The sequence below is a fragment of the Terrapene carolina genome, unplaced genomic scaffold (assembly GCF_002925995.2).
Source record: "Terrapene carolina triunguis isolate 2854851 unplaced genomic scaffold, T_m_triunguis-2.0 Scaffold236, whole genome shotgun sequence".
NCBI classification, from domain to species: Eukaryota; Metazoa; Chordata; order Testudines; family Emydidae; genus Terrapene; species Terrapene triunguis.
Genome location: NW_020664587.1, coordinates 2,498,869 through 2,522,866, shown reverse-complemented (window position 1 = coordinate 2,522,866; position 23,998 = coordinate 2,498,869). Strand labels below are relative to the sequence as shown.

Sequence of the window (23,998 nt, the reverse complement as noted above, 5' to 3'; positions counted from 1 at the left end):
GCTGGGAGGCTGTGGTTGGCTGCTGCTGCTGAGATTTCTGACCCTCTCTTGTGATTCCCTGCAGCAGCTCACCATTACCCCTGCTGCATCTTGGCATTTCCCTGAGCCGGGGCTGGCTGGGTCTGGGCAGGCCACTATTGTACCGTGTATGCGTGTGCCACCCATGTCTCTGCTCCGCACACGGGCCCTGTATGAGCCTCAGCTGCACGGGAACCGGTGCCGCAGGCTGCTCTATGCCACGTGCCGATTCCATGGGCTTGCCCTGCACACATCCCGGTTCCATTCCCACCCCCACGCGCGTCTCGGACCGTGGGCCCACCCCAGAAGTGGCCCAGTCCCCTGCTGTACACGTGGGATGCTGCTAGGCCTGGTACAGAGCACCTAACCCACTTTACCCTTGCCACCCTGGCAGCCTCCTGGGAGCTACTCACACACTCACTCGAGGCAGGCCGGAAGCTGCCAAGGAGCAGCCCAGGCAGCGTGGCTGCACTTGAGAGCGGGCGGCCCAGCCCCAGCCCCAGCCGCTCTCTGGGGCAGCCTTGCGTGCGAAGGAATGCTGCCTGCTGGCGGCACAGGAACGAGGTCGTGGGCAGGGCAGGGGACCGGAGGAATCAGCACTCAAGGGAGAGAAAAAGGATCATCTGTCTGTCTGGGGATTGGGCCTGCTTTGAGCAGGGGGTTGGACTAGATACCTCCTGAGGTCCCTTCCAACCCTGAGATTCTATGATTCGATTCTATGATTCTATGAGCACAAAGTAACGGCTGCCCAGCAGTGCTGGAAAAAGAGCAGCGTCCCTCTCCCCTCTGTCCCTTCCCTCTGGTTTCAGGGAGAGCCCAGCTCCCGTCAGGTCTCCCAGATCGAGGAGTGAGAGAATGAATTAGCTGAGTTTAAAAGATGCCCCAGCCATATTTCAGTCATACGAATGCTACAGCTTGTTAGGAGCCCCTGGAGCCCAGGAGAGCTAGAGGGAACCTTCTTGCCCCATGTCCTTTGGAAGCAGCATGAGGAAACAGTCAGACGGTGCCTTGGGGAGCTGGAAGGCAGCCTGGAGCTCAGCAGGAGACGCAGGCTCATTCCACTTGCCCCTGGAAGGGTCCTAGCTCCCCAAAGGCCACCCACTCAATCACACCACAGCCTGTGCCAATCCTCCGCCTTGGAGACCCAGCACTGCTCCCTGCACTGATGTCCCCTCCCCCCTTACTGCAGTGGCAGTGGGGCATAAAGCCACGGGCAGTCACGCAGGAGTCACCCCACTCAGCCCTCAGAGGAGATGCAGCCCCCCGCCCGCCTGCTGGGATTAGCGGGGACAGAGCTGGCCACCCGAACTGCAAAGGAATAACATTTTGATACAAGAGTTCATGGGTTGAGGGCTGCAGTCGTCGGTTTGGAAAGACTCAGACTTGTCCTGGGCTCAGTCACACCCACAATTCGAGCTGAACACCGGCTCAGCACGGTCCCAAACCAGCATGTTCCACTGGGCGGGCTGGAGCAGGCCAACAGGCCATGAGATGGCAGGAGAAGCTGTGGAGTAATCTACCCCTCTTGTCTCCAGCCCTTGGCACAGCCAGGAGGGATCATTCAAATAAAGCTGCCCCTACGCAGACCAAACTTTTGGATGCTTCTGCAAACCAAACGTGACCTCTGACCTTCCTGAGGCCTGCCCTTCACTCCTTGAATCAGTTGGCTTGGAAGCACGTCTGGGAGGGGCAGTCTGCACAGAGAACACAGCTCCCTTTCTAGGGTTGCCAGGTGTCCGGTTTTCGACTGGAACGCCCGGTCGAAAAGGGACCCTGGCGGCTCTGGTCAGCACCGCTGACCAGGCTGTTAAAAGTCCAGTCAGCGGCGCAGTGGGGCTAAGGCAGGCTCCCTACCCAGCTCCACCCGGCTTCCGGAAGCAGCAGGCATGTCCCTCCGGCTCCTAGGGGGCTTCACGCACTGCCCCTGCCCCGAGCACCAGCTCTGCAGTTCCCATTGGCCGGGAACTGCAGCCAATGGGAGCTGTGGGGGCAGCACCTGCGGGAGCTGTGGGCCTAGGAGCCGGACAGACATGCCAGCCATTTCCAGGAGCCTCCTGAGGTAAGCGCCGCCAGGACCCCGCACCGCTCACCCCCTCCTGCACCCCAACCTCCTGCCCCAGCCCTGAGCCCCCTCCCATACCCAAACTCCCTCCTGGAGCTCGCACCCCATACCCCCTCCCGCACCCAGCCCCTTGCCCTGAGCCCCCTCCCACACTCCAAACCCCTTGGTCCCATCCCCCAGCCTGAAGCCCCTTCCTGCACCCCAAACCCCTCATTCCCGGCCCCACCCCAAAGTCCACACCCCCAGCTGGAGCCCGCACCCCCTCCCACACCCCAACCCCCTGCCCCAGCCCGGAGCCCCCTCCCGCACCCTGAATCCCTAATTTCTGGCCCCACTCCGGAGCCTGCACCCCCAGCCCAGAGCCCATACCCTGTCCCACACCCCAACACCGTGCCCCACCCTGGAGCCCCCTCCTGCACCCCCAACCCTCATCCCCGGTCCCAGCCCAGAGCCCACAGCCCCAGACGTAGCCCAACCCCCGCAGCCCAGTGAAAATGAGCAAGTGAGCGAGAGTGGGGGAGAGTGAGTGACAAAGGGAGGGAGGTGGGGCCTCAGAGAAGGGGCGGGGCCTCAGGGAAGGACAAGGTTGTTCGGTTTCAAATAGAAAGTTGGCAACCCTATCCCTTTCACCAGTCATGGATAGCCTGGCTTCTTATCCGAAAGGGCCACGCCAGCTCTCTCCACATCTCCATATGGTCCTCCAAAGCTGGCTTCCCTGGAGAGGCACCATGGTTCAGAGTCCTTGGATCTGTTCCTGGCTCTGCTACCAATTTGCTGTGGGACCCTGGGTAAGTCACTTCTCTGAGCCTCATCTCCACCTCCCAACCTCGGTCTGGTCTATTTTGCCTCTAAGCTCCTCAGTCTGTTCCCATGGAGCTGTGCAGTGCCCAGTGAAATGGAGCTCCGATCTCAGCTGGGGCCTGTTACTATTTATTGCCGGAAGCCCCAGTCATAGACAAGGACCCACTGTGCTAGGCACTGTACAAACACAGACCACAAAGAGGAGCCTACAGGGGCTCCAGTAATTCAGATAACACACACGGAGCAAGGGGTCTAGACTTCAATTTGAGAATTTGTTTAAAAAAAGTTCACACCAACCGCAATCTAAAGAGAAACGGCTTTAAAAAAAATCGGTGACAGCAGAGTTCTGCTTGGCTGAGCCTTCCCCTCTGCCGTGCTGTGAATTCAGCCTCAGCAGTAGGATAACCAGGCGGTCTACAGCCCCAGCTGGCCTGCTCACACTGTCCAAATGCAGTACGATGCAGAAGGAGCCCAAGAGCCGATGCGATAGAAAGCAAAGAAATAAATCTCTCCCTCTGTAATACTCCCTGGGGCTGGTCTCAATCCTGCAATTGGATCGATGTGGGCAGCCCCACACAAGGGTCTGCCAGAGTAGATCCAGCTGCAGCATCGGGGCCCACATTGGCAGCATGGGAAAAGCATAGGGTGACCAGACAGCAAGTGTGAAAAATTGGGACAGGGGGTGGGAGGTAATAGGAGCCTATATAAGAAAAAGACCCAATAATCGGGACTGTCCCTATAAAATCGGGACATCTGGTCACCCTAGAATAGCATTTTAACAGCAGACATATGGTTTGCACCTGAGGCCCCTTTCAGTGGGTCTCAGCTTTGCCTACACCGCTGAAAAGTTCACCTCACTGCAATGCACGTGAGCTGTCCCGAGGTAAAAACACAGCGCAGACCAGACACATCCGTTTCGGCGCACAGTAGCTAGGCCAGGCCAGGCCAGCACCAGGGCTGAGTTCGCCTTTTTTACCTCCTGGTAAAACCAAAGCACCTGGCTTTCGCTGGGCTTTTCGCTCAGGACAGCTCATGAGCACTAGTTCACCCAAGACAAGAAACTACCTTTTTTATCAGTGAGGACAAGGCTTCACTTAATAAAAACAAACCACAAAGACACACAATCTCTCCTTTTACTGATTAACATAAAATCATGCTCCACCGTGATTTACACACATTATTAGCCTGGCGTCCCATAGGAAATTTCACCAGTGGGACCTGCAATTAATACCTGTAACATAATAGAGTTGATTATAATAATTGCCATGATAATTATGTGACACCCCGGGAAGGGCACAGGGAGAGAGCCTTGCAAAACAGGCTCTTTGTCTTTACTTTTTTGTTTTCTCTCCAGCTTGCAGGTATCAGCCGGCAATGGACAAACCCTTTTTAATGGACTCTTAATAATGCTGTAATTTCCCTTTGCAGTGAAAGTTTTCCAAACAGTCAAAGCCTCAAAACAAAGCAATGATTGTTCCTATTAGCATTAAATTCTACTCTAGGAGAGAGAATAAATCAAACATGGAGATTCAATTCAAAACAGAACTATAAAAAATCCAATAATGATTTTTTAATATTAATAAGAAAAATATATTGTTATGCACTCTTAGCATTTAAACTTCTAATCCAATCAGTGCAAAGTGCAGAGATAAATCACAGCAGCAGAGGAACCGGGAGCAGCCATCAAGCATGCAGCAATAAAATGCTGTCTCACAGCCCTGGGACAGACATAGGTTTGACAGTCTAAAAAAAAAGGGGGAGAGGTTGGGGGGCTTATCAGCCTGTCACTCCAGAACAAGCTTGTCCATCGCCTCTCTGCAGCTCTCCATGTACCCCGCACGCCAGGTACAGAGTATGGAGGGGCTAACGAGGCAAAGATGCTCCTCTCACCTGGAGACCCCAACCCAACCAAGTCCTATTTATTAAGCTGCCACATGCAGCTGTATTTGCTTAGCGTTTAGGAACATAGGACTTGCTGTACAACATCAGACCATGCAACCAACCCGCTTCCAACAGCTGATGGTGTCCAATGATACCTTAATGGGAGGGCAAAACTCCCCTATTATAAGCCACCTAGCATTGAGCAGCACTGTCCGTGGGGGGGGGGGGGGCTCCTCTCCCCTTTGGCATTTAGTTTATGCACTGAAGCATGCAGGTTGATTCTCTTTATCTAAATACAGAACTGCAGGGATTACTGTTAAAATACACACACACCAAAGGAGCCTGCATTAGGCAGCCATCCAAGGGCCCAGCAAAAACTGGACACTTAGTACAGGTAGGTCTTAAATACAAAGTCAGTTTCATGTGGTTTCAGTGGTTCTTTTGCTTTCTCCTTCCTGTATCAATTGTTGATTTCTTTGGCTGCCTTATCTTGGATGGCAGCACTGGTACATGGCTAGAATAGCATCTCTCGGGTTCTGTTCTCAGTACACAGGTAAGCACCTGGACTGTGCTCAGCATTTCAGACCTCATGCAGTGTGATTTTACGGCACAGGAGAGAAGCCACTGAATGAGCAGCGATTCTGTACATATATCACTCAAGGGATGACAAAGAGCCCCAGCTTAAAAGGCCTAATCAGGTGAGCAGCACCAGCTCCCATTGACTTCCAACTAGAGTTATGGGTGCTCAGCACTTTTGAAAAGAAGGCTCTTCGTGACCACTTTCACACGTTGCTATGTGGTTCATTGTAGAGCCATGTTTCCTGATGCTCCCAGGCTGATGCAGGTCTCTTTGAATTAAATGGGGAATGTGACTTCTTATTAGTGGATTCCTATGACATTTTCTCAATTTACATTGCACTGTTGCACAACACATCGAGTAACAATATACTAACACTTGTACAGTTTTAATCATAGGTTGTGAGCTCCCCAGGGCAGGGACCAGGCCTTCTTGCCAGTGTGGAAGCGCCTAGCACATTGTGGGTGCTACCATAAACAAATCATCGCCCTAATCACAGTAACACCTTACTGTAAATCATGGTTTGCTCACCTAGCTCCTAGATGAGCTAATAACAGATAATGGTCCACAATTCACCCGTGAATCATCCTGGCACTTCCCTTTGCTTTATCAGCTCAAGCACACTACACCATGGCCTACTGTGCAGATTCAAGTAGGTCAGCAGGAAAGTTGATGGAAAAAGCAAAGACCTTGATAAAAAAATTGGGCAGATTCAAGGGCTCCCTGTTCAGCATGACGAGAACATGGCAGCACACCTCACAAGGCTCCATTAGGGTCACCAGATGCAGCAACTTGGAAGCAGAGGATCACAGCCCTTAGTGCTAACGTCTAACAAGCTTCTTGAGTTGAAGGCAATTAACCCCAAAGTAGTTACACGAGTGTGATGCACCAGGAAATAGCAACAGAAGGAATGCCCTGGCAGGAGTGCCAAATGGCTCCCTCCCCTTCAAGGGGGAGAGAAGTAGAATCCAAACAAGAGTGACTGGCACATTTCAAAGGGAATAACTACGCCACCCACACCAGGCAAACCAGCCATGTTGTCCGCACATCATACTCACCCTGGGGATCAGGACCACCTGAAGAAAAGACACCTCAACAAAACCAAGGAGAACCCTGCTTCCTGAGTCTGGAGAACATCCAAGATACTGCTGACAATGACCAACCAAGGAGCAGAGAATAGAGGGACAGACAGACACTCCCCCTACATCTCAGGATTGTTGTGAGGTGTAATTAACTCATGTTTGTCAAATGTTTCGAGATCCTTGGATAGGAGGCTAACAAAGAGGGAAGAATTATAGTTTACTAATTATTATTATTGCAGGTTTAAAGCCAGTGCATCATAAAGCATTTCTGCTCCAGCTTTCTTTCAGAATATTTTATCAGATGTTCTTGGGGCAGGAGGCAGACCTGACAGAGCCTCATCACATTCCTGTTCTTGGCACTGATTGGTCAACTATTTAGCCACTTAATAATGCCTTTGATTACATCTCTGTCTCCATAGCGGTGGTTAATTTGAGAGAGACCAAAGAAATCGGCCTAGAAATGAGCCACTCTCATGTCCAGACAGTGATGAGCTTTATGTATTTTAACTTAAAATAAAAAGTGAAAATATTCTGAGCCAGGTTTTCAGAATTGCCTCAGCACACACAGAATGCGCACAAGCTGCTAGTCCACTCCAGGTGCACACATAACTGGGTAAGAGAGCACACAGATGATGTCTAACTGGCCATCTCTGCACATGCAGATTCTGCAATCGCACTGCATTTATGTACACTGTGGTTGCATTTGTGTGTGCACACAATTTGTACTGGGCCTAAATCTTTGTAATGGGACAATATGGTCGTTGATCCACTGCATGAGCCAACAGCTCCATAGTATTCCAAGAGGCGCTTGGGTGCTCAGCACATCAAATCATCAAACTGGCTGAACAACCCAAGTGTAGCAGGGTCTAAATAAGTGTCAGGCTTGTAATGCCTAGAGCCACTGGTTCAACTCCTAGCAAGGTTAGCTCAGCCCTCATCACTTGGATATTAATAAACCGAGCTCCGTGCACTTGACCATGTGGGGTCTTTGGGGGTGAGCTTTTGTGCCCTTTAAGGTACGAGAGCACTTTTTATAGGAGCTGGGTTCCCCAAACTCCCTGTTGCTCTCCCACTGTTGTGAAACCTGCTGTCTGCTGCCCTACCCCCCAGAGGTGGCTGCATTTCCATACTGCATAAGCGCTGCCCGAGCAGGTCCTCAATGGAGATTGCAGCTCCCTGCTGCAGCACACTGAAGGGGGCACAGCCATAAAGTGCACTGGGATGATGATGAACAGGCATCACTCTCTGCACTCAGAAGCTGAGATTTTCTGGGATTAAGGTTCTTTCTCCCCACCAGACAGGGGACAAAAGGGTGGGGAGAGCACCCTGAACAGTGGGAATCTCCTGGAGGCTGAGGGTCTGGTTCTCTGGCCTGCTCTCTGGGGCACCCTGGTACGCAGCCATTCTAAGATAGACATGTTATGGGGCTCTGCGGCTTCAGCCGTATAGTCCTGCTGGCGGGCAGAGGGGAACGCTCCCCTAACTCAGCTATTCCTCATTCTCAGCCGCCCCAGCCGGGTTATTGTCTAATGGTGGGGTGGGGGAATGGCCGGCAGCCCAGGACTGTCAGCGTGAAAGACAAGACGCTTTCCCAGAGCCGGGTTTGGCGTGCAGGCCTAGGCGGGGAAAGCTGTGGGCCACACTGAAGGCAACTCGAGTTGGGCCCCTGAAGTCAGGTGAGAGCAGGAGGCTGAACGGCCAGCTGCCCTTGGATAAAAGTTAGTGTCAGACGTGGGGGAACGAATGAGCCCAGGTGGGGGCCTAGCTACCTGCCGCCCCTGAGAGAGACAATCTGCCCAGAGGTGCAGGCCTGTGCAAGGAGCATTGTCCCCCTCAGGGCGGAGAGAGGGCAAGGGAATTGCATAAGGTCACCCTGGGGTCAGTGTCAAGTTCCTGGCTCCCGGTCACACTCCCTGCACACCGGCCCGCATCCCCCCGACTTGCTCAAGCCCAGCTCCCAACAACCCCCACCCCTTCCCTCTGCTAATAAACCACGAGAACTCTGAGCTGTAATGGCTCCTTAGCACCCTCCATGCCGGGACTGTCCGGCCGGGAGCAGCGCTGACCACAGCTGCAGGCCCCACTCTGCGGGGCAGGAATCCAAGCTGGCAAAGCCTCACATGCTCCCATCTCCTCCCGACCCTGGGGGTCCGAGGCTCCTCCCTGGAGTTCAGTTCCCGGAGGGCCTGCTCCTCCCGCCCCACATGAAAGGAGCCAGACTCCCTGGGAGACAACAAAGGCTGCTCAGAAGAGGAACGGGGTGTCTAGAGAAATGCCAGATGAGCCGCCCTGCACGCGAGGGCGCTGGGGCAAAGGAACACTGCGCGTTCACTGCAAGACCAAACCCAGGGAATGCTGGGGGTGGGGTGGGGGGACTGGGGACAGTGAACTTTTGAACCTGCAGTCTGGAGATCAGCGCATTACCTTAACACAAGTTAAAAATAAACGTCTCGTCTCTTTGAACGAGTCTGTCTGCAATTACAGCTTGGCATGTCTGCTTCGGCGCGTCTCAATCGCTGGCATCGCGCCAGGTGGCAGGCGGCTTCTAAGAACCCTTTTTTTCTGAGCAAATCAAAGGTGTCTGCTCGGCTTCTCTGTCTCGGCCTCCCCCGAGCCACAGCATGTTCTTCAAAAGCACCCCTGAGCTCCAGCCCCTTTGATACCCACAGCTCTACAAAAAGGCTCCTTCTTCCTTTCTCAGCCCCCTGAAGAGATGGGGAACTCTCCCCTCCAACCCCCCAAAGGGTGAGGGGCAGAGGAGGGTGGGGTCAGCCCAGGCGGAGGTTTGGTTAAGGGCCAGACTCCTGAGTTATTCACCCAGTTTGACTGTCACAATATTTACCAGTATCTTCTGTGCACACCCACTAAGCAATTCTACAGATAGACAGTGGGTGGCTGTGTAAATGCACAAGGGGACAGGGGTGAGCATGTATATGTGGCAGTCGTGAGCACACAGGGTGAATATGCTGGGTGTATGTGTGTGCGCACACAGATGGTGGTGCGTATGTTTGTGTTGGGGGTGCTCATGTGGGCATGTGAACATGTGGGGAATGTGTAATATGTGCTTGTGTACGCATGGGCATTTCAGTGTGTAATGTGTGTACTAATGGGGGTATTAGTGTTGTGTGTGCACATGGGAGTGCTAGAGTGTATGTCCAAGTGTGTGTGAGCAAAGTGCACGCAGGTGAGTGTGTGCACATTCGTGTGTGCAGGTATGACAATGTGTGTGCACAGGAGGCTGCACTAGTGAGCGTGAGGGAGGCACAATCACGTGGGGTGTATTTACTTTGTACTGAATGTGTGTCACACTGATGTGTTGTAACCAGATCTGTGCTGAATGCCCAGAGACCGTGGTGATGGGCCCTGGAAAAAGCACCTAGTTGTGATAGCAGAAGTGACATTGCCCCTCTCCTGTGAGTGTGTGCATGTGGCACTGGGGGTGGGGGTGAGTGCTCCCGGGGGCTGGGGCTGCTGAGGCCAGGCCTGGGTTTGGCCTGGCACAGGCCTCTCGCCATTGCTTGCTTTGCCACTCAGCCCTGACACCGAGCAGCTCCCTCATTGCTGAATACAGATGTTCTGGCCTCCCCTGCTCTCGGATCCACATCAGCAGCGGGACAGACCCAGATCTTGGCGTTCCCAGCCCAGTGCCACCTAGGGCCAATGGGCAGTGACTCCCCTGCCCTTCTTCCCACACCAAAGGAAAACAGGGACCCTGCCATCATCCCCAAGTGCTGCACAACAACCACTACTGTGCTGGCTCCCGGAGGCCTCCCAACCACTCCCCGGGCAGGGCTGCGGGGGACATACAGGGTCTGGGGGAGCAGTGAGATGAGCCACGTCTCCAGGCTGTCCTGCTATAACAACGCACCGGAGGCAGTGAGCAGCAGACGCAGAGCCAGGTACTCAACCCGTGAGCAGGGCTGGTCCATTCCCTAGACTCCTCAGCCTTGTCAGGATCCACGCTAGGAAAGCTCTCTTTGATCCCAGCCCCCAGCACACAGCCGGGAGGAGTGCAGGGACTGAGGCGTATGATGAGGCTTCCAGCCAGCGGCACGGGATGCAGCTCTCCAGAACCCGAGAGAGGCAGATGCTGATGCTGGGAAGAGAACAGGAAGACAGGCTGGCGTGGCGGGTGCTCAGGCAGTGGAGTGTGTGAGACAGAGGACTGCAAGAACTCAGCTCTCCCTGCCAGACATTAACCCACATGGGGAGTTAGAGCAAGGAGCCAACACTCCTGGGGTCTATTCCCCCCTCAGCTAAATGTGGGCTTTGCTGCTCTGTGCCTCAGTTTCCCCTACCTCAGCAAGGGCTTGTGGGGAGGCATTAGCTGCTGCTGTTCCCTGCTCTGGGAAGCTGGACTCTCCCTGTTTGCAAGGGGAGGGTGTCCATGCCTTCCTCTGTGACTGCACAGCGCCAGCACCATGGAGCCCTGATCCCGACTGCTTCTACAGTGAGTGCCTGTGTTCCCCCTTCCTGGGGTGAGGCAGAGACAGCGAGAGCAGCCTCTCTCCTCCGCCGGGTGAAAGCAATGTCTGTGTCGGGCTTTCGGCTTGCCTTGCTGGCAAGCGGCCAAGCCAACACATAATAATGAACAGATGCCGTCCAAAATGAGCTTCAGCAGCAAGCGGGTAACCTGTTCCAAGTGTCCTTCTGTAACCCAAAGTGCCTTTCACCTCGCACTAGCCAGGCACCTTCAGCAGGAGAGAGGAGCGGACAGGAAGCGTCTGGCTAATTAAAAGTAATGTGAGCAGGGACAGGACAGCCCACTGCCGACAGAGAGGGGGAAATAAACACAGCTGTGTGGGCAACAACCTACTTCCTGACAGGGTGCTGCCATGGGGGGCACAGCAGCAGGGTTGGAAAGGCAGCACCCCCCAATTCCATCACATGGCATCATACTGACATCATGGGTCAGCAGGAAATCCACTGTGCAGACCTCTGCTCTACTGGCCACAGACCCTTCTGCTGCTGGTGTCTCCATGTCTGACCCCTTCCACCCTGGCCAATGTCCTGTCTCCTCATCCTAGTCCCAGGCTTTTCCCCTACCCAGTCCTAGTCTCCCTCCAACCCAGGTCCTTGTCTGTTCTTAGTCTTTCCCCACTGGCTCCCAGTCCCAATCTCCACCCAGGCTGCTTCTCCCAACTGACTCCCTCCACTGCTCCCTCTGCCCCCAGCCCAGCTCATATTCCCTCCCTCTGCAGTCATCACACAGCCTAGCCTCCTCCCCCACCTTGCCCCACAGACAGCAGGACAGCACTAAGAGCACAGAGGACACCTCTCCCTACCCTCCTTTCTGGTGCCCAGAGTCGCATCAGTCCCCAACAGCTGGGAGAAGCAATTGCAGGGGAAGTCCTGTTCAGCCACTGCAGCCCTGGCCTGCCGCATGCTGAGTGCAGGAGGAATCGACAGAGAATTTAGCTGCCAAGCTCTAACAAGTCTCTACTGAGCATGTGCAAACTGTGATTGTTCAGCGGTTTATAACTTAGCCAAATGTGGGTGTTCTTTCCATGAGAACAGTAAAAGACACATCCCTGCCACTAGCTCAGCCCCCTGATAAACTCCACATCCCGGGTATAAAGCATGAGGCACTAGCACTTCTATAGAAACAGATGATTTTTTTTTTTAACATCAGCAAAACAACATATTTTCCCTCATTTCATTCTGGAAAGCAGCTGAACCGTTTTCGCTGAAACTTTCCAAAACATTCAGCCTGAGGCAGACACCCAGAGTGGAAAGCTTCAGCCCAAACGGCTAATGCTTGGCAAAGTTATAAGGAACTGAAAACAGGGTCTTCTAATGGAAAGGGCAAACTTAGTTAAAGGTGGCAGTACCAGCTCCACTTAGAATAAAAGAATACCAGAACTGGGGGTGAGGTACAAGTGATGTAAGAGGTAAACGGGGGTGGCTCCTAAAACTGACCTTTGATGGGTACTGGGAGAACAGAGTAGCCCACCCTTCCATAGGCAGTAGGGGAGGATCTGCTGCGTCCTAAGGTATGGGCCCCACCTATTCCGAAGGAATCCACGCTCCTTGCCTTTCTGCCACCACCGCTGGCCTGCCAGGAGATGGAACATACTGCTCCGTGAGAACGTGCTGCGAATCACTCAGGGGATGGGACACTGTCTGTCTGTGAGGCGTCTCTCCAGGCTCTTCGCTGGGGCAGATGAAGCACAAGACCACCGCTGAGACAGAAGGCAGTCCAGTGGTCTAAGCACACCAGCCTCATTGTGTGTGGCGGGAGGATGGGGGACGCTGCTTTTTCCTGGTTTCCCTCCCTGCCCCCACTGAGGATATCTAAAACTAGAGGCCAGATCCTTGGCTGGAGTAAAATCATGTAGCCCCATGAGCTTCAATGGACTGATGGTGATTTACACCAGCTGAGAATGTGGCCCTAGAGCAGTAGGCAGGGTGCACAGACACCACTCCCAGCAGGGAGCATCACTGGGAAATCACTCTCCAAAGGGCAGCAGCACAGAGCAGATCCTGGGGCCCGTTCCTAGTACCTCAGCACCTTTAATGACCTGGGCCCTTCTGCGTCCAGAAGCTCAGAGCAGCCACCGTGCTGAGCCTGAACTGATCAGAGTCCATCCACAATATTTACAAGGCCTTTTAAGTAAAATTCCAAATGCCAGGAAATCCATTTCCCAGCCCAGGAATCTGGCACTTGCCTCCCAGTGTCAGGCTGCAGCGAGCGAGGAAGAGAGACAGCAGCAGACTGCTGGAGAGCGACCTCCTGGAAGTGCTCCTTCTAGTCCCCAGCAGCTGAAGTGTAGTTTATATTCCAGTGGTTATTAAAAATAAAGGAAAAAGAGAGCGCAGGGCAGAGCAAGCTGTTCATTTGGAGCCTCTCCCTGGGGGTTAATAAAGCCCCACTCACTGCTGTAGTATCATTTTTATGTTATCATAAAGCTGGACCATTTAGCAGGTTTGTGTTACTTCAGCAGTTAGCGCTGCATGAGAAGCAACTCAGAGGGGAAAACGGCTGAAAACCTCCCCGCGAGCCCAGAGAAACGCTGTGGGGAGGAGGGGAGCCCTTCCAGTGAGGATTTCTTGTGCTCATACCCCAGCTGTCCTGCCCCTGCCACCGCTAACGGGCTCCCCCACACACAGCTAGACCCCAGGGTTCAGGAAGAGCTGGCTCCATCCCTCCCCGCACTTCGAGAGGCATTGTCACCAACACACAGCTCTGAGGGATGGCCAAGGGATGCGACTAGAGTGCTCAGAACATCCATAGGACAGACTGGGGCAACCGCGCTTCATGGGGACGCAGGGTCCAGGGCAGCCTGGGGGGTTAGTGGGGGTCCTGGTGCCAGCAGCAGCAAGCGACCAGGCCCCAGCCCGCCCCGCCCCACTCCCTCCCCGCCCCCATTCCACCTCTTCCCCAAGCCTCCACCCTGCCTCTTTCCAGCTTCTGCCCCCTCCCCTGAGTGACACTGGAAGCTGGCAGGGTGGGCTGGGGTTGGGGCTGGGTCGCTCACTACTGCCCAGCGCCACATCCCCTGCTAACCCCCTAGGCCACCCTGGACCCTGCATCCCCCTGAAGCACGGGGCCCCCAAAGCACAGGGTCCGGGGCGGTTGCCCCAGTCTGTCCTATGGATGTTCTGAGCACCACCAAAAATGATACAAACCCATGAAAAATGAGCTCGCTAATGTCCTGCAGCACTGGGGAATGATCTCCACATATGGAGAGGAAGGAGAGTGGAGTAAGGGAGGCACGGGGACTCCACAGTGGCCAGCCTTTGCTGCTGAACCGGCTGCCCAGGAGCAAAAGTAACTTTGCTCTCAGCTGCACAGGGGCTAATGGGAAGTTGAAACAACCTGGAGCCTGGTGGATGGCCCGGGCCGGGTGGTGCAGCATGGGCCCAAGAGAGGCGAGGGCGTTTTCCCCAGGGAGGGGGCCAGAGGAAGAGAGTATTTGGACTCATGAGGGCTGCCCAGGGACAGGCACCCCAGCTCCGCATTAACCCCCTCACTCCCTGCCCCACCTCTCACTCCAGCCATTCCGCCCCTCATTCCAACCTCTCAGCGGTGCAGACCCTGCCTGCCTACAGGAGATAGCTGCTCCCAGTGTGCAATTTTCAGCCCCTTTTGCTAACCCCCATGCAGACCTCCAAGGGCTTAATCAGTTCCTGGCAGATCTAAGTTATACCCACATAAAAGCAGCTGCATAGGAGGTTACAGCAGTTTAACTAAACAGGTTTAAAATCACACCTCTCATTAACCCGGGATAATGGCATGCGGACCAAGCCCCCAGAACCCCCTCATGGCGGGGGCGGGTGCATGGAGAATTTCAAAGCAAGCAGAGACGCGAAGGGCTCCTTCTCTCCACGCAGCGCCAGCTCTTGGTGCTTTGTGCTGGGAGGAGCAGGGAATGGGTGGCAGTGTGCTGCTACCTGTCATTCCTCCACCCTCCTGGGCGGGGGCGCTGTGTTCTAGAAATGAATCCATCACATTATAAGGCCCACTGCATTACTCACCTTGCTCTTGCCCTGCAGCGGGGTAGGAGGGGCCACACTTTACTCAGCCCAAGCTGAAATGCCCCAAGCAATTGTCCCTGCCCCTATGCAAGCCTTCCCTGGCCTATGGCTCCAGTGCTGTTCGGCTGAGGGCAGAGTGCACCCTGGGACAGGGAGGGCTCAGAAAGGAAGGCATTCGGCACTGTCAGAGCTACATCAAGCAGACATCCACCAGCTGATTGCTTGAGTGTTATATTTTGGACGTCAAACTTAGAATCAGAGCTGCTGCCTTTTGACGGAGGGTGTTGGTTCCCATTAACAAGTGGAAAGCGTGAGCTGGAGCAGAAAACTTCAAGCGCTTTGGAATTGATAAAATAACAACTCCCTAATTAAGCAGAACTGTCAGTCACAGGCACTGGCTGCCCCGCACTGGGAAAAAGCAGCCGTTTCCGGCGCACGTGCCTGGCATAACAGCGCCGGGGGTGTGCTGCCACTCACATCACATACTGGGGGTCCCCAGGACATGCCCCTGAGCGGGACTCCAGGGCAGAGCTCCCTTTTAACCACTGGACGCAGCACAGCCTAGAGGGCTGAATACAATGGAGACGAGGAGCCAAGACTCCTCTGTCCCATTCCAAACTCTGACTGTGAGCACTGTGCCTCAGTTTCCCCAAATGTGAGACAGGGCTACTGCCACCCACTCCATAGGAGGGGATGTTAATGATTGCAAAGTGCTGTGTGAGATGACTGGATGAAAGAGGCTCCAGGAGGTGAGAGGAAATGTGCTCTCATTATTTGGCTGCTCCAGCAGCTCTTCCCGCCCTTAGGCTCAGGTAGGGGCAGAACACGGCTTCTGAGCAGTCTGTCATCTCCCCCGCAGGCTCCCAGACAGACCAGCCGAACGCAGATCCCTGTGCACTGGGCTTGCACTCTCTCACGGCAGAGGCAAAGTCCACTCAGCCCTCCCCCAAGGACACTGAAACGATCATCCTGCACAGGGGAAGGCTGTGAACAGGTGCGTGTCAGGCCCAGGTCTGGGGCAGGAGGAAACGGCAGTGAATGTTAAAGAATGCCTGAAGGTCGACCAAGGAGCAGTGTGCGTGCAGGAGAGATTCCCAAAGACACCCACCTTCCCTTTAGTCGCCATACGCAGCAGGTTGGCCCTGAAAGACGTATTCAAATCCTGGAGAGCCCCCTCCCGAACAATAGCTCTGCCGAGCTCCAGGCATGGCTCTGTGTGGTTGTGGGGAGGAGAAATGCTGCATGTCTAGTGGTTAGAGCAGGGTAGGAGTCAGGACCGCTGTGCTCTGTTCCCAGCTCCAAAATGGGGTTAAAGCTGGAGCTCCTGGTTCGGTTTTTGGCTCTGAAAGGAAGCCCAGTCTAGTGGTTAGAGCAGGAGCCCTGCACTTCTATTCCTGGCTCAGCGTGGGGGGCGGTGTCCAGTGGGCAGAGGAGGTCAGGAGTCAGGATTTAACTCCCAATAAGTCTAGCACTGCGCAGCCTGGGGCAAGTCACCCAGGCAATGAGGCTAGAGTTACCCCTTTCTCAGCAGCCTCGCCCTCATTCAGGGCAATGCACAGGGATCATGACACTTGCACAGGGAGCTAATTAAAGGCAAAGCCCTGTTATCTGAGACCCCCGTCCAACACTGCTGTCGGTAATGAAACGCTTCAGAGCCAGGATGCCTCTCCCAGGCTTGGGGCAGGAGGGGGAAGAGCAACCTCTGCAATAAGCAGCTCATTACTGCACGCTTGTCTGGCCGCTACTCCAGGTGCGCCCGCCGCCAGCACTGATGCCAGGAGACGGGGCATTCAGGGGAGCGTAGCGCCATTAGCACGGTGGAGGGGGCTGTGTGTCGAGGGGAGGGCATTCCCGGGGAGCCAGGCTTGGCTCTGCTGGGGCAGGAGGGGGAGGAAGGCAGCTGTGCTGCAGGCTGGGGTTAGGGACCTGACAGGACAGTGTCCAGGGCAAGGCCTGGGAAACAGGGTGCAGACAGAGGCTGTCACTGTGGGGTGTGTGCTTCGGCCTTTCACCAGCTCCCTCCCAGCCCCCGCTCGCAGCCGCAGATTAAAGGGGCAGAACCGGTCTTTATTTCAGGGAGAGGGCGGAGAGAAACGCTGTGCCAGCTCCGAGCAGGCCAGGCTCCCTGCCATGCTACATGGGGTGCTGCATGGGAGACAGCAGGTCTGCCACTGAACCCTTGGCACACTGGCACTTCACAGGATCACCAACCAACACCCTCCGACCCCCAGTGCAGGTGTGGCTGCTGCTGGACACGCAGGACTCATTGACCCCGGCCAAGAGAGCCCAGTGGCCTGGCTTAGCACAGCTCCATAGCGGCCTTGCTTCTTTGGCTGCTGGAGAAAAGGAGAAAGCGGTCCCCTCCGGTGCATGCAGGGATCACTGGGGGAGCACAGGACCAAGAGGCTCAGCAACCACCACGAGAAGGACAAGGAGACCAAAGGGGTATTTAGCACATTGATCCAAAGCACACAGGGGCTGCTACAGCCCCCCCGACAGCAAGCACAGGCAGGGAATGTGGGTCCAGAGTACCCTGATACAGACAGGGAGAGAGCCATGTACCCTCCCAGGGCTCCTGGCTGGAGGGGGGGCGGTAATTGGAAACCCTGCTCTTCCCAAATTCAAAGGGCCATGTGCACCAGGGAATGCTGCTGTCAGGTGTTCTGCTGCATTCGTGCTCACTATGGGGCCTTCCCGCTAACTGCAACACCAGGAACTGGGCAGGCGGCTTGCCGACAGCTGTTCTTGTGTGGGAGATGTCAGACACGGTCTGAATGTCACCACGAGGCTGCAGGAGATGAGTCTTACTTACTGCAGCTGTGCCACACTGCAGACAAACCCTCCTGCTCTCAGCCCGGGCAAGAGGCACGGAAACGCCACGAGCCAGGGCGGGAAGTACCTGCCATCCACGGGGACGGGTCTCCTCTGGCCAGGGCCCAGGAGGCAAATTGCACTCACCCCCAATCCCTTTACCAAATCCTCTGGGTCATGGAACGCACCCGGCTGCCTGGGATCCCTTTGCCAAGCAGGGCGGACAGGTCTGCCCAGACAAACTGCCCACTAATGCCCAAAAACGGCTGAGCACCTGATGGATCCTTTGTTCCTGCCTCCTTCCCCAGCTGCAGCAGCAGTGTCCTGAGCAGGAGTCCACAGGCCTGCCCTATGCTCCTCGCAGCAGAGCTGAGAGAGGCCCCAGAACTTCGGCTCTCCGAGTGCACGATCCTCTCTTCTCCCTCAAGGCAGGTGCTGGGGCTCTAGACCCCATCCTGGCTCCAACCATGCTCCCAGCTTCGCTGCAGCACTGTGGGATCCACTGGTTCCTTGCTGGGGTTATTCCCCACCCCCCCCCCCATCATCTCTGTGGCTATAGCAGCCACCTCAAACGGGGGGGGGGCAGTGTGGGGGGAGGGGGTGTCCAGCCGCCACATCTGGCCAGGTGAATCACTCTTTCCCAGATTGCATGCCTGTCTCAGGGTGTCATTCCCCAGGGAGAACATGCTCCCACAAGGAGACCATGCTCCAGATGAAGCCCCTTTCATGCAAACGCTTGATTAAATCAGTGATTCCCCTCGGGGCTGGCAGCAACACAACAGAATCTTTACTCACTGGCTCCACACGCTGCTATAAGGTGCACGCGGCGCTGTGAGGGTATGTGGCCCTCTCCAGAAGGTAGGTGAGACCCTCCCTGCCCCAAAGGGCAGATAAGGAGATGCTCTCCAGTCTCTGGGTGGGGAACGGAAGCAGCAGAGCAAGCTGCATCATGCACAAGTGCTCCCTAGTGGATGCTTTAGAAAGCACCAGCCCATCATGCTACGAAGTTGTCCGGCCTCTTAGCCGTGGGCTGCAGGGGGCCGTGACGTACAGACAGCGAGGTACATTGGAGGGAATGCTGGGGATGGTTCCCAATTCTGACACCTGCTCTCCAGACAGGAAGCCCCTTAGTCCTCACCCTGTCCAAGGTTGGGCTGCAAAAGCAAGAGTCACATTCAAGCCCTTACTGCTGCAAGGCCAAAGTCGCTGCTCATCCCGACGTTCGCACGATTGCAAGCCTAAACCTGTTACCAGCTCCACCCTAGTGGTTTGCGCAGTGCCCCACTGTGCTGGTCTGAATCCTTGCACGTCCCATAGGGACCCCCTTTGGTCGTTCCTCCTGCTTGCAAGCTGCAGGCAGCTCAACCCCTGGTGCTAGCATGTTCCAAGGAAAGGCTTTGTGCCCCACTCCAAACCTGGCTCTCAGCCCACACACCACCCTCGGCCAGCGCTCTTACCAGCTGGGATAAAAGCTTCTGCTCATGGGCAATTTCCACCTCCCATATGCCAGATCAGTGCCAGCACCATGCCACTAGAGACACAACCCTCAACCCTCTCAGTCTCCGTCTAGCGAGCTCATAGTTTGCAAACTTGCCAACTCCTCACCACTGCTCCCACCCTCCCCAAACCCCCTTCTATCCTCCCACCATAGCAATAATAAGAATCCTTTATCCTTGCAGGAGCCTGTACATCTGGAAATCATACAGCATTTTTTACACTTGTTAAATAACACAAACATCCCAGAGAGCTGACAAAGGGATAGGAAGGGAATCTCTTTATCCACTACTGAAATGCAACCACCTCTGGGGTGGAACGTGGCAGCTGCCTAGGAGCACCCAATAACATTCAGTTCCCCAAGGAAGCCCAGCGCTCACATCCTCCAGTGATGGAGTTTTGTGGCTCTCTAATGACTACCACTCAGACACCTTTCCAGTATGGGACACATTTCCCCAGCCACCTTGTGCTGTCTCTGGCCCTTCACTGGGAACTCCCTTGATACTTCAGTGGGTGTGTCTGCCACCAGTCCCTAAGCACTGATTTCATGTGCTCTTTGGTCAGAGTTCCCCACGTACTCATCACCCTACAATTTTCTCCTTTACAGTGGAAGCTTCTCCTGGGCACAGATCTGTAAAACAGTCTCATTCTCCTGTTCTATTTAGGCTCCTTCTCCATGAGGATGGGCTTAAGGTTAAAGCACTGGACTGGGACTCAGGAGATCTAGGTTTGATTCCTGGCTCTGCTCCACACTCCGTGTGTCAGCGTGAGCAAGTCACTGCCTCTCTCTGTTCCACCATCTGAAGAGTGGGGATAATGATCCTTCTTTTGTCTGGCACGGCTACATAAAGCATAAGCTTTATGGGGCAGAGCCCATCTACACAACCCCTAGCACAATGGGGCCTGTTCTCAGTGGGGACCTCAGGGATCATGCTAATATAAGTGACCACCCGCATATCTGCACACCTGAGCTACTGGAGTTAGTTCTTCACAAAGGTCTCAGAGCAGCCAGGGACATGGCTCAATGGTCTCAAGTTGCAGTGGGGGTTGGATATTAGGAAACACTTTTTCACTAGGAGGGTGGTGAAGCACTGGACTGGGTTCCCTAGGGAGGTGGTGGGATCTCCTTCCTTAGAGGTTTTTAAGGTCAGGCTTGACAAAGCCCTGGCTGGGATGATTTAGTTGGGGATTGGTCCTGCTTTGAGCAGGGGGTTGGACTAGATGACCTCCTGAGGTCCCTTCCAACCCTGATATTCTATGACATCCCCTGGGGCTAGAGCAGCCCAGTCTACAAGTTATTAGGAGGAGGTGGGGGTAGGCTCAGCAAGGACAGAAATGGGCCCAACTCCTCCTGACCCCAATGGGAGCTGGGTTTGCTAATGCCAGGACAGAGTTTGGCTCATATCCCACAGCAGCCCTGGTATTAATGAACACACTGCTTGTTATCCACTAATCACACTGGAGGTGACAGGGTTTAGGGGAGGGGTAAAGCGAAACCACCTACTAGTTTACTGCCACCATCTAGACACAAGGCAATCTCTCCGCTCTGCCAAGTGTTGCTAACACGAGGTGTGTCTCCAAGTGCCCGTCATTGTGTAAGTGCCCTTTCCTACTGGGCAAGATATTGTGACAGACAACACCTCCGCCGGCAGGTGCGACTGAGCTCAGCACAGCCTCTCCCCCCACCCCGCTTGGCTCCAGGAGTGTCAGCGTAACACAGCTCCACAGGAAAACACAGTAAGAGGGGATCGATGGTTGCTGACAGAAATATTTAACAAACCAAAGGCAACTGCTTGGAGTGCTGCCAATGAAACCAAATCCAGAGACCAGAGGGCTGCGTGCGCGCACATGAGGGAAGGGAAGCACAGCACCTTCTGCGGGGAAAGACCTCAGTGTCTGTTCCCCCTCACAGCGCTGCAAGAGTTAAACCCTGCTCTGTACATGTACAGTGAAAGGCGCCTCACAAAGCCATTTCTATGGAGCACACCTGTTTGTGAAGAGCCTTCTGCCTCGCTGCCGTCAGACACTTAGCAATGCTACAGCCACTCTGGGCAAAGCAGGCATATTTAGCTCTACGACTGTAGGACAGGACTCCCCTGGATCTCACCTTACTGACCATGCAACAGAAGCACATTATGCTGCTGGGCAAATCCCGATCGTCCATGTAACCCCCCCCCCCCTATACACACACAGTGCTGGGGATTGGCAGCGCTGTAATTAATAATGCTCTAATGCTCACATATGGCAGGCAAAGACGGCTTCTAGCACAGCACCAATTTTTATCCTGACAGACCCGGAGCCAAGACCGCTGTCACATGTCTAATTCCAGCTCTGCCGGCCACTAGCCCTGCCAGCATCTGACAGAGGTGAGCCAGTCACTTCTCATGTGATAAAGTAGACATGGATTTCTCCCCTCTCTCCCAGACCTTGTTCTCAGACTCCTTCCTCTCAAATGCAACCCAAGAACAAAGATTTATAACATAACCACATGGGAAAAAGGGAGGGAAGGGTGTCATTCATCTGAATCAGGTTTCAATTCACACCAACAGGAGACAGAGTCATGCACACACAAGCACCTCCCTGCTTCTGCTGCCCAGGGTCCTTTCCAGATGGGCAGGTGCATGGACAGTTATAACACAAGGGCGGCAAGAACTCAGGGCCAGAATGCCCCCTCCTCCAGGCCATTCAGAATGGGTGAACAGGTGAATGGGAGCTGCTGTAGACAAGTTAGCCTGGTAGGGATCTCCCTGCTAACACACACAAGGCAACAAGAACCTTTTCTCTCTCCCCACCCTAGAGAAGCTGGGAAAACTTGCTGCTCCCCTATATGCAGATGCACAAATGTAGATAAGAAATGTCTCCGATACCAGCTCTAGATGAAAACGAGAGCTCTGATCACACAGAGAAATCAAGCTGCCCATCCTCTAGCCACACATGCACTGATATGGCCCCCACATCACATGTGTCGCCTTAATGAAACTCTGGTCACAAGCAGGGTCCGAGCAGGTTTTTCTGATGGCACAGACAGAGAAACTTGTCCGATCCCTGCATGGAAATAGGCAGCTGCAGGCGCAGCCCCTGACCACACAGATTAATTCAACACAGCCTCCCTGGTCGCACACATGGATTTAAATTAAACTTGGCTGGCGCCTGCGGGCAGGGAGGCGCGGGCACAGCTCTGGCCCCAGGCGGGGGCTGTACGTACCTTCCAGCCGGCAGAGCTGTTGCTGTCTCCTTTATCCTTAAAGTAGGGGACGTATCTGACCATCCAGTCGTAGATCTGGGACAAGGTGAGCCGCTTCTCCGGGGAGCTCTCGATGGCCTTGGTGATGAGATCCGCGTAGGACAGGTTGCCCCAGGCATTGCGCCGCGAGTTCTTCGCCTTGCGGAGCTGTCCAACATCCGCCGCCAGCGAAGGCAGCGCCGAAGCGGCTTTGCGATCCGCCACGGCTCCCGTGTTCTCCGAGCCCTCTGCCGCTCCGCCGGCCGCGGGGGCTCGGGAGCCACCGGCTGCCGCCGCGCCTCCGTCCTCCTCCTCCCCGGGGAAGTCGGGGTGAGGCAGCGGCCAGGTGCAGGAACGGGGCCGGCTCTGGGGTTCAAAATCCGGGTCGATTTCAACCTGATGCGCCTGCCGCTTCTCTTCCATGTTCCCCCCGCTCCGCCTCCCCCGCGGAGTCACGGCAGGTTTCCGCACGGCCGGGGAGAGGGAGAGACGGCGGGGAGCGGACCGGGACCAGCGCTCGCGGCAGAGGCAGGGGGCGGGAGAGGACGGCAACCCCCGGGGCCGACCCTGGAGTGCAGCGGGGCGGGGAGAAGAGGCCCCGGCAGCGGGGAGAGGATGCACCGCAGTCCGAAGCCGAGCGCCGGCACCTAGGAGGCAGATGGCCCCAGCCCCATGGCAGCCGGCAGCAGTGTAACGCGAGAGCTCCGATGGGGGGCTGCGCGATGGGGGCTCCCGAGGCAGGGACGGGCGCGGAGCTCCCCCGTAAGGAACGGCCCCAGTGCCGGGGGGCTCAGCCAGAAGGGCATGGCTGGCGGGGGCTGGAGAGGGCGGCTGCATCCATCGGGGCCAGGCTGGGAGGCTGTTCAGTCAGCAACAGATGTTCCGGAGCCCGGGCGGCGTGCGGGAGAGGAGCCCTCCCGGGCAGGCAACGGGAAGGCTGCGGGCAAGTCCGGTGATCCCAGCTGGTCACCTGGGCAAGTAGCCGGGCAGCCTGTGGCGCGCTGAGCCCGGCTCTCTCACGCCGGCCCCCTCGGGAACACGGAGAGGAGGCGAGATCAGGTCATCGGGGGCTGGGAGGGCAGGGCTCCGGGGGCGGGCAGGGCGGCCCCCTCCTTACGGCTGGGCTGGGCGCTCCCCGGCAGGTGGGTGGCAGCGCGGCGGAGCCGAGGCGGGCATGCTCACGGCCGCACGCACCTGGCAGCGGCCGGCTCCCGGCCCGGGACTGGCGGATCCCGCCGCCTGCTTCGCCGTCTGTGCAAAAGTGGCATCCACCGCAGCCGAGCCCGAGAGCGGCCAGACAGCGCGGCTCGGGCGGGCACACGCCCCGCACCTAGCACCTGCCGGCGCCGCGGGCCCCCGCTCCGCGCTGCGCCTGCCCCGCTGCCGCCGCCCTGGGCTGACGCCGCCTCTCTCCCGGGACGGGGCTGGACGGCACCATGCTGAGGCGGCGGCTGCCCCTGTCCTCTGCGCCGTGCCCCGCGCCGCCAACGCACCAGCAGCGCCCGCCACCGCAGCCGGCGGCACCTCCGGGAGGGGCGGGGCGCGGGGCGGGGCCAGCGGCCGGGCGGTCC

General features: G+C 55.9%; 1 protein-coding gene across 1 annotated transcript in view; it reads right to left on the bottom strand.

The window, feature by feature from the left end:
• FOXO6 (forkhead box O6) overlaps positions 1-23,568 on the bottom strand; it is an 88,312-nt gene extending 64,744 nt beyond the window's left edge. Inside the window, exon 1 of the mRNA XM_026657156.1 lies at positions 22,410-23,568. Coding sequence (XP_026512941.1) covers positions 22,410-23,264 — 855 coding nt within the window. The 5' untranslated portion in view covers positions 23,265-23,568. The remainder of the gene's footprint in view (positions 1-22,409) is intronic.
• Positions 23,569-23,998: the final 430 nt, after the last annotated feature.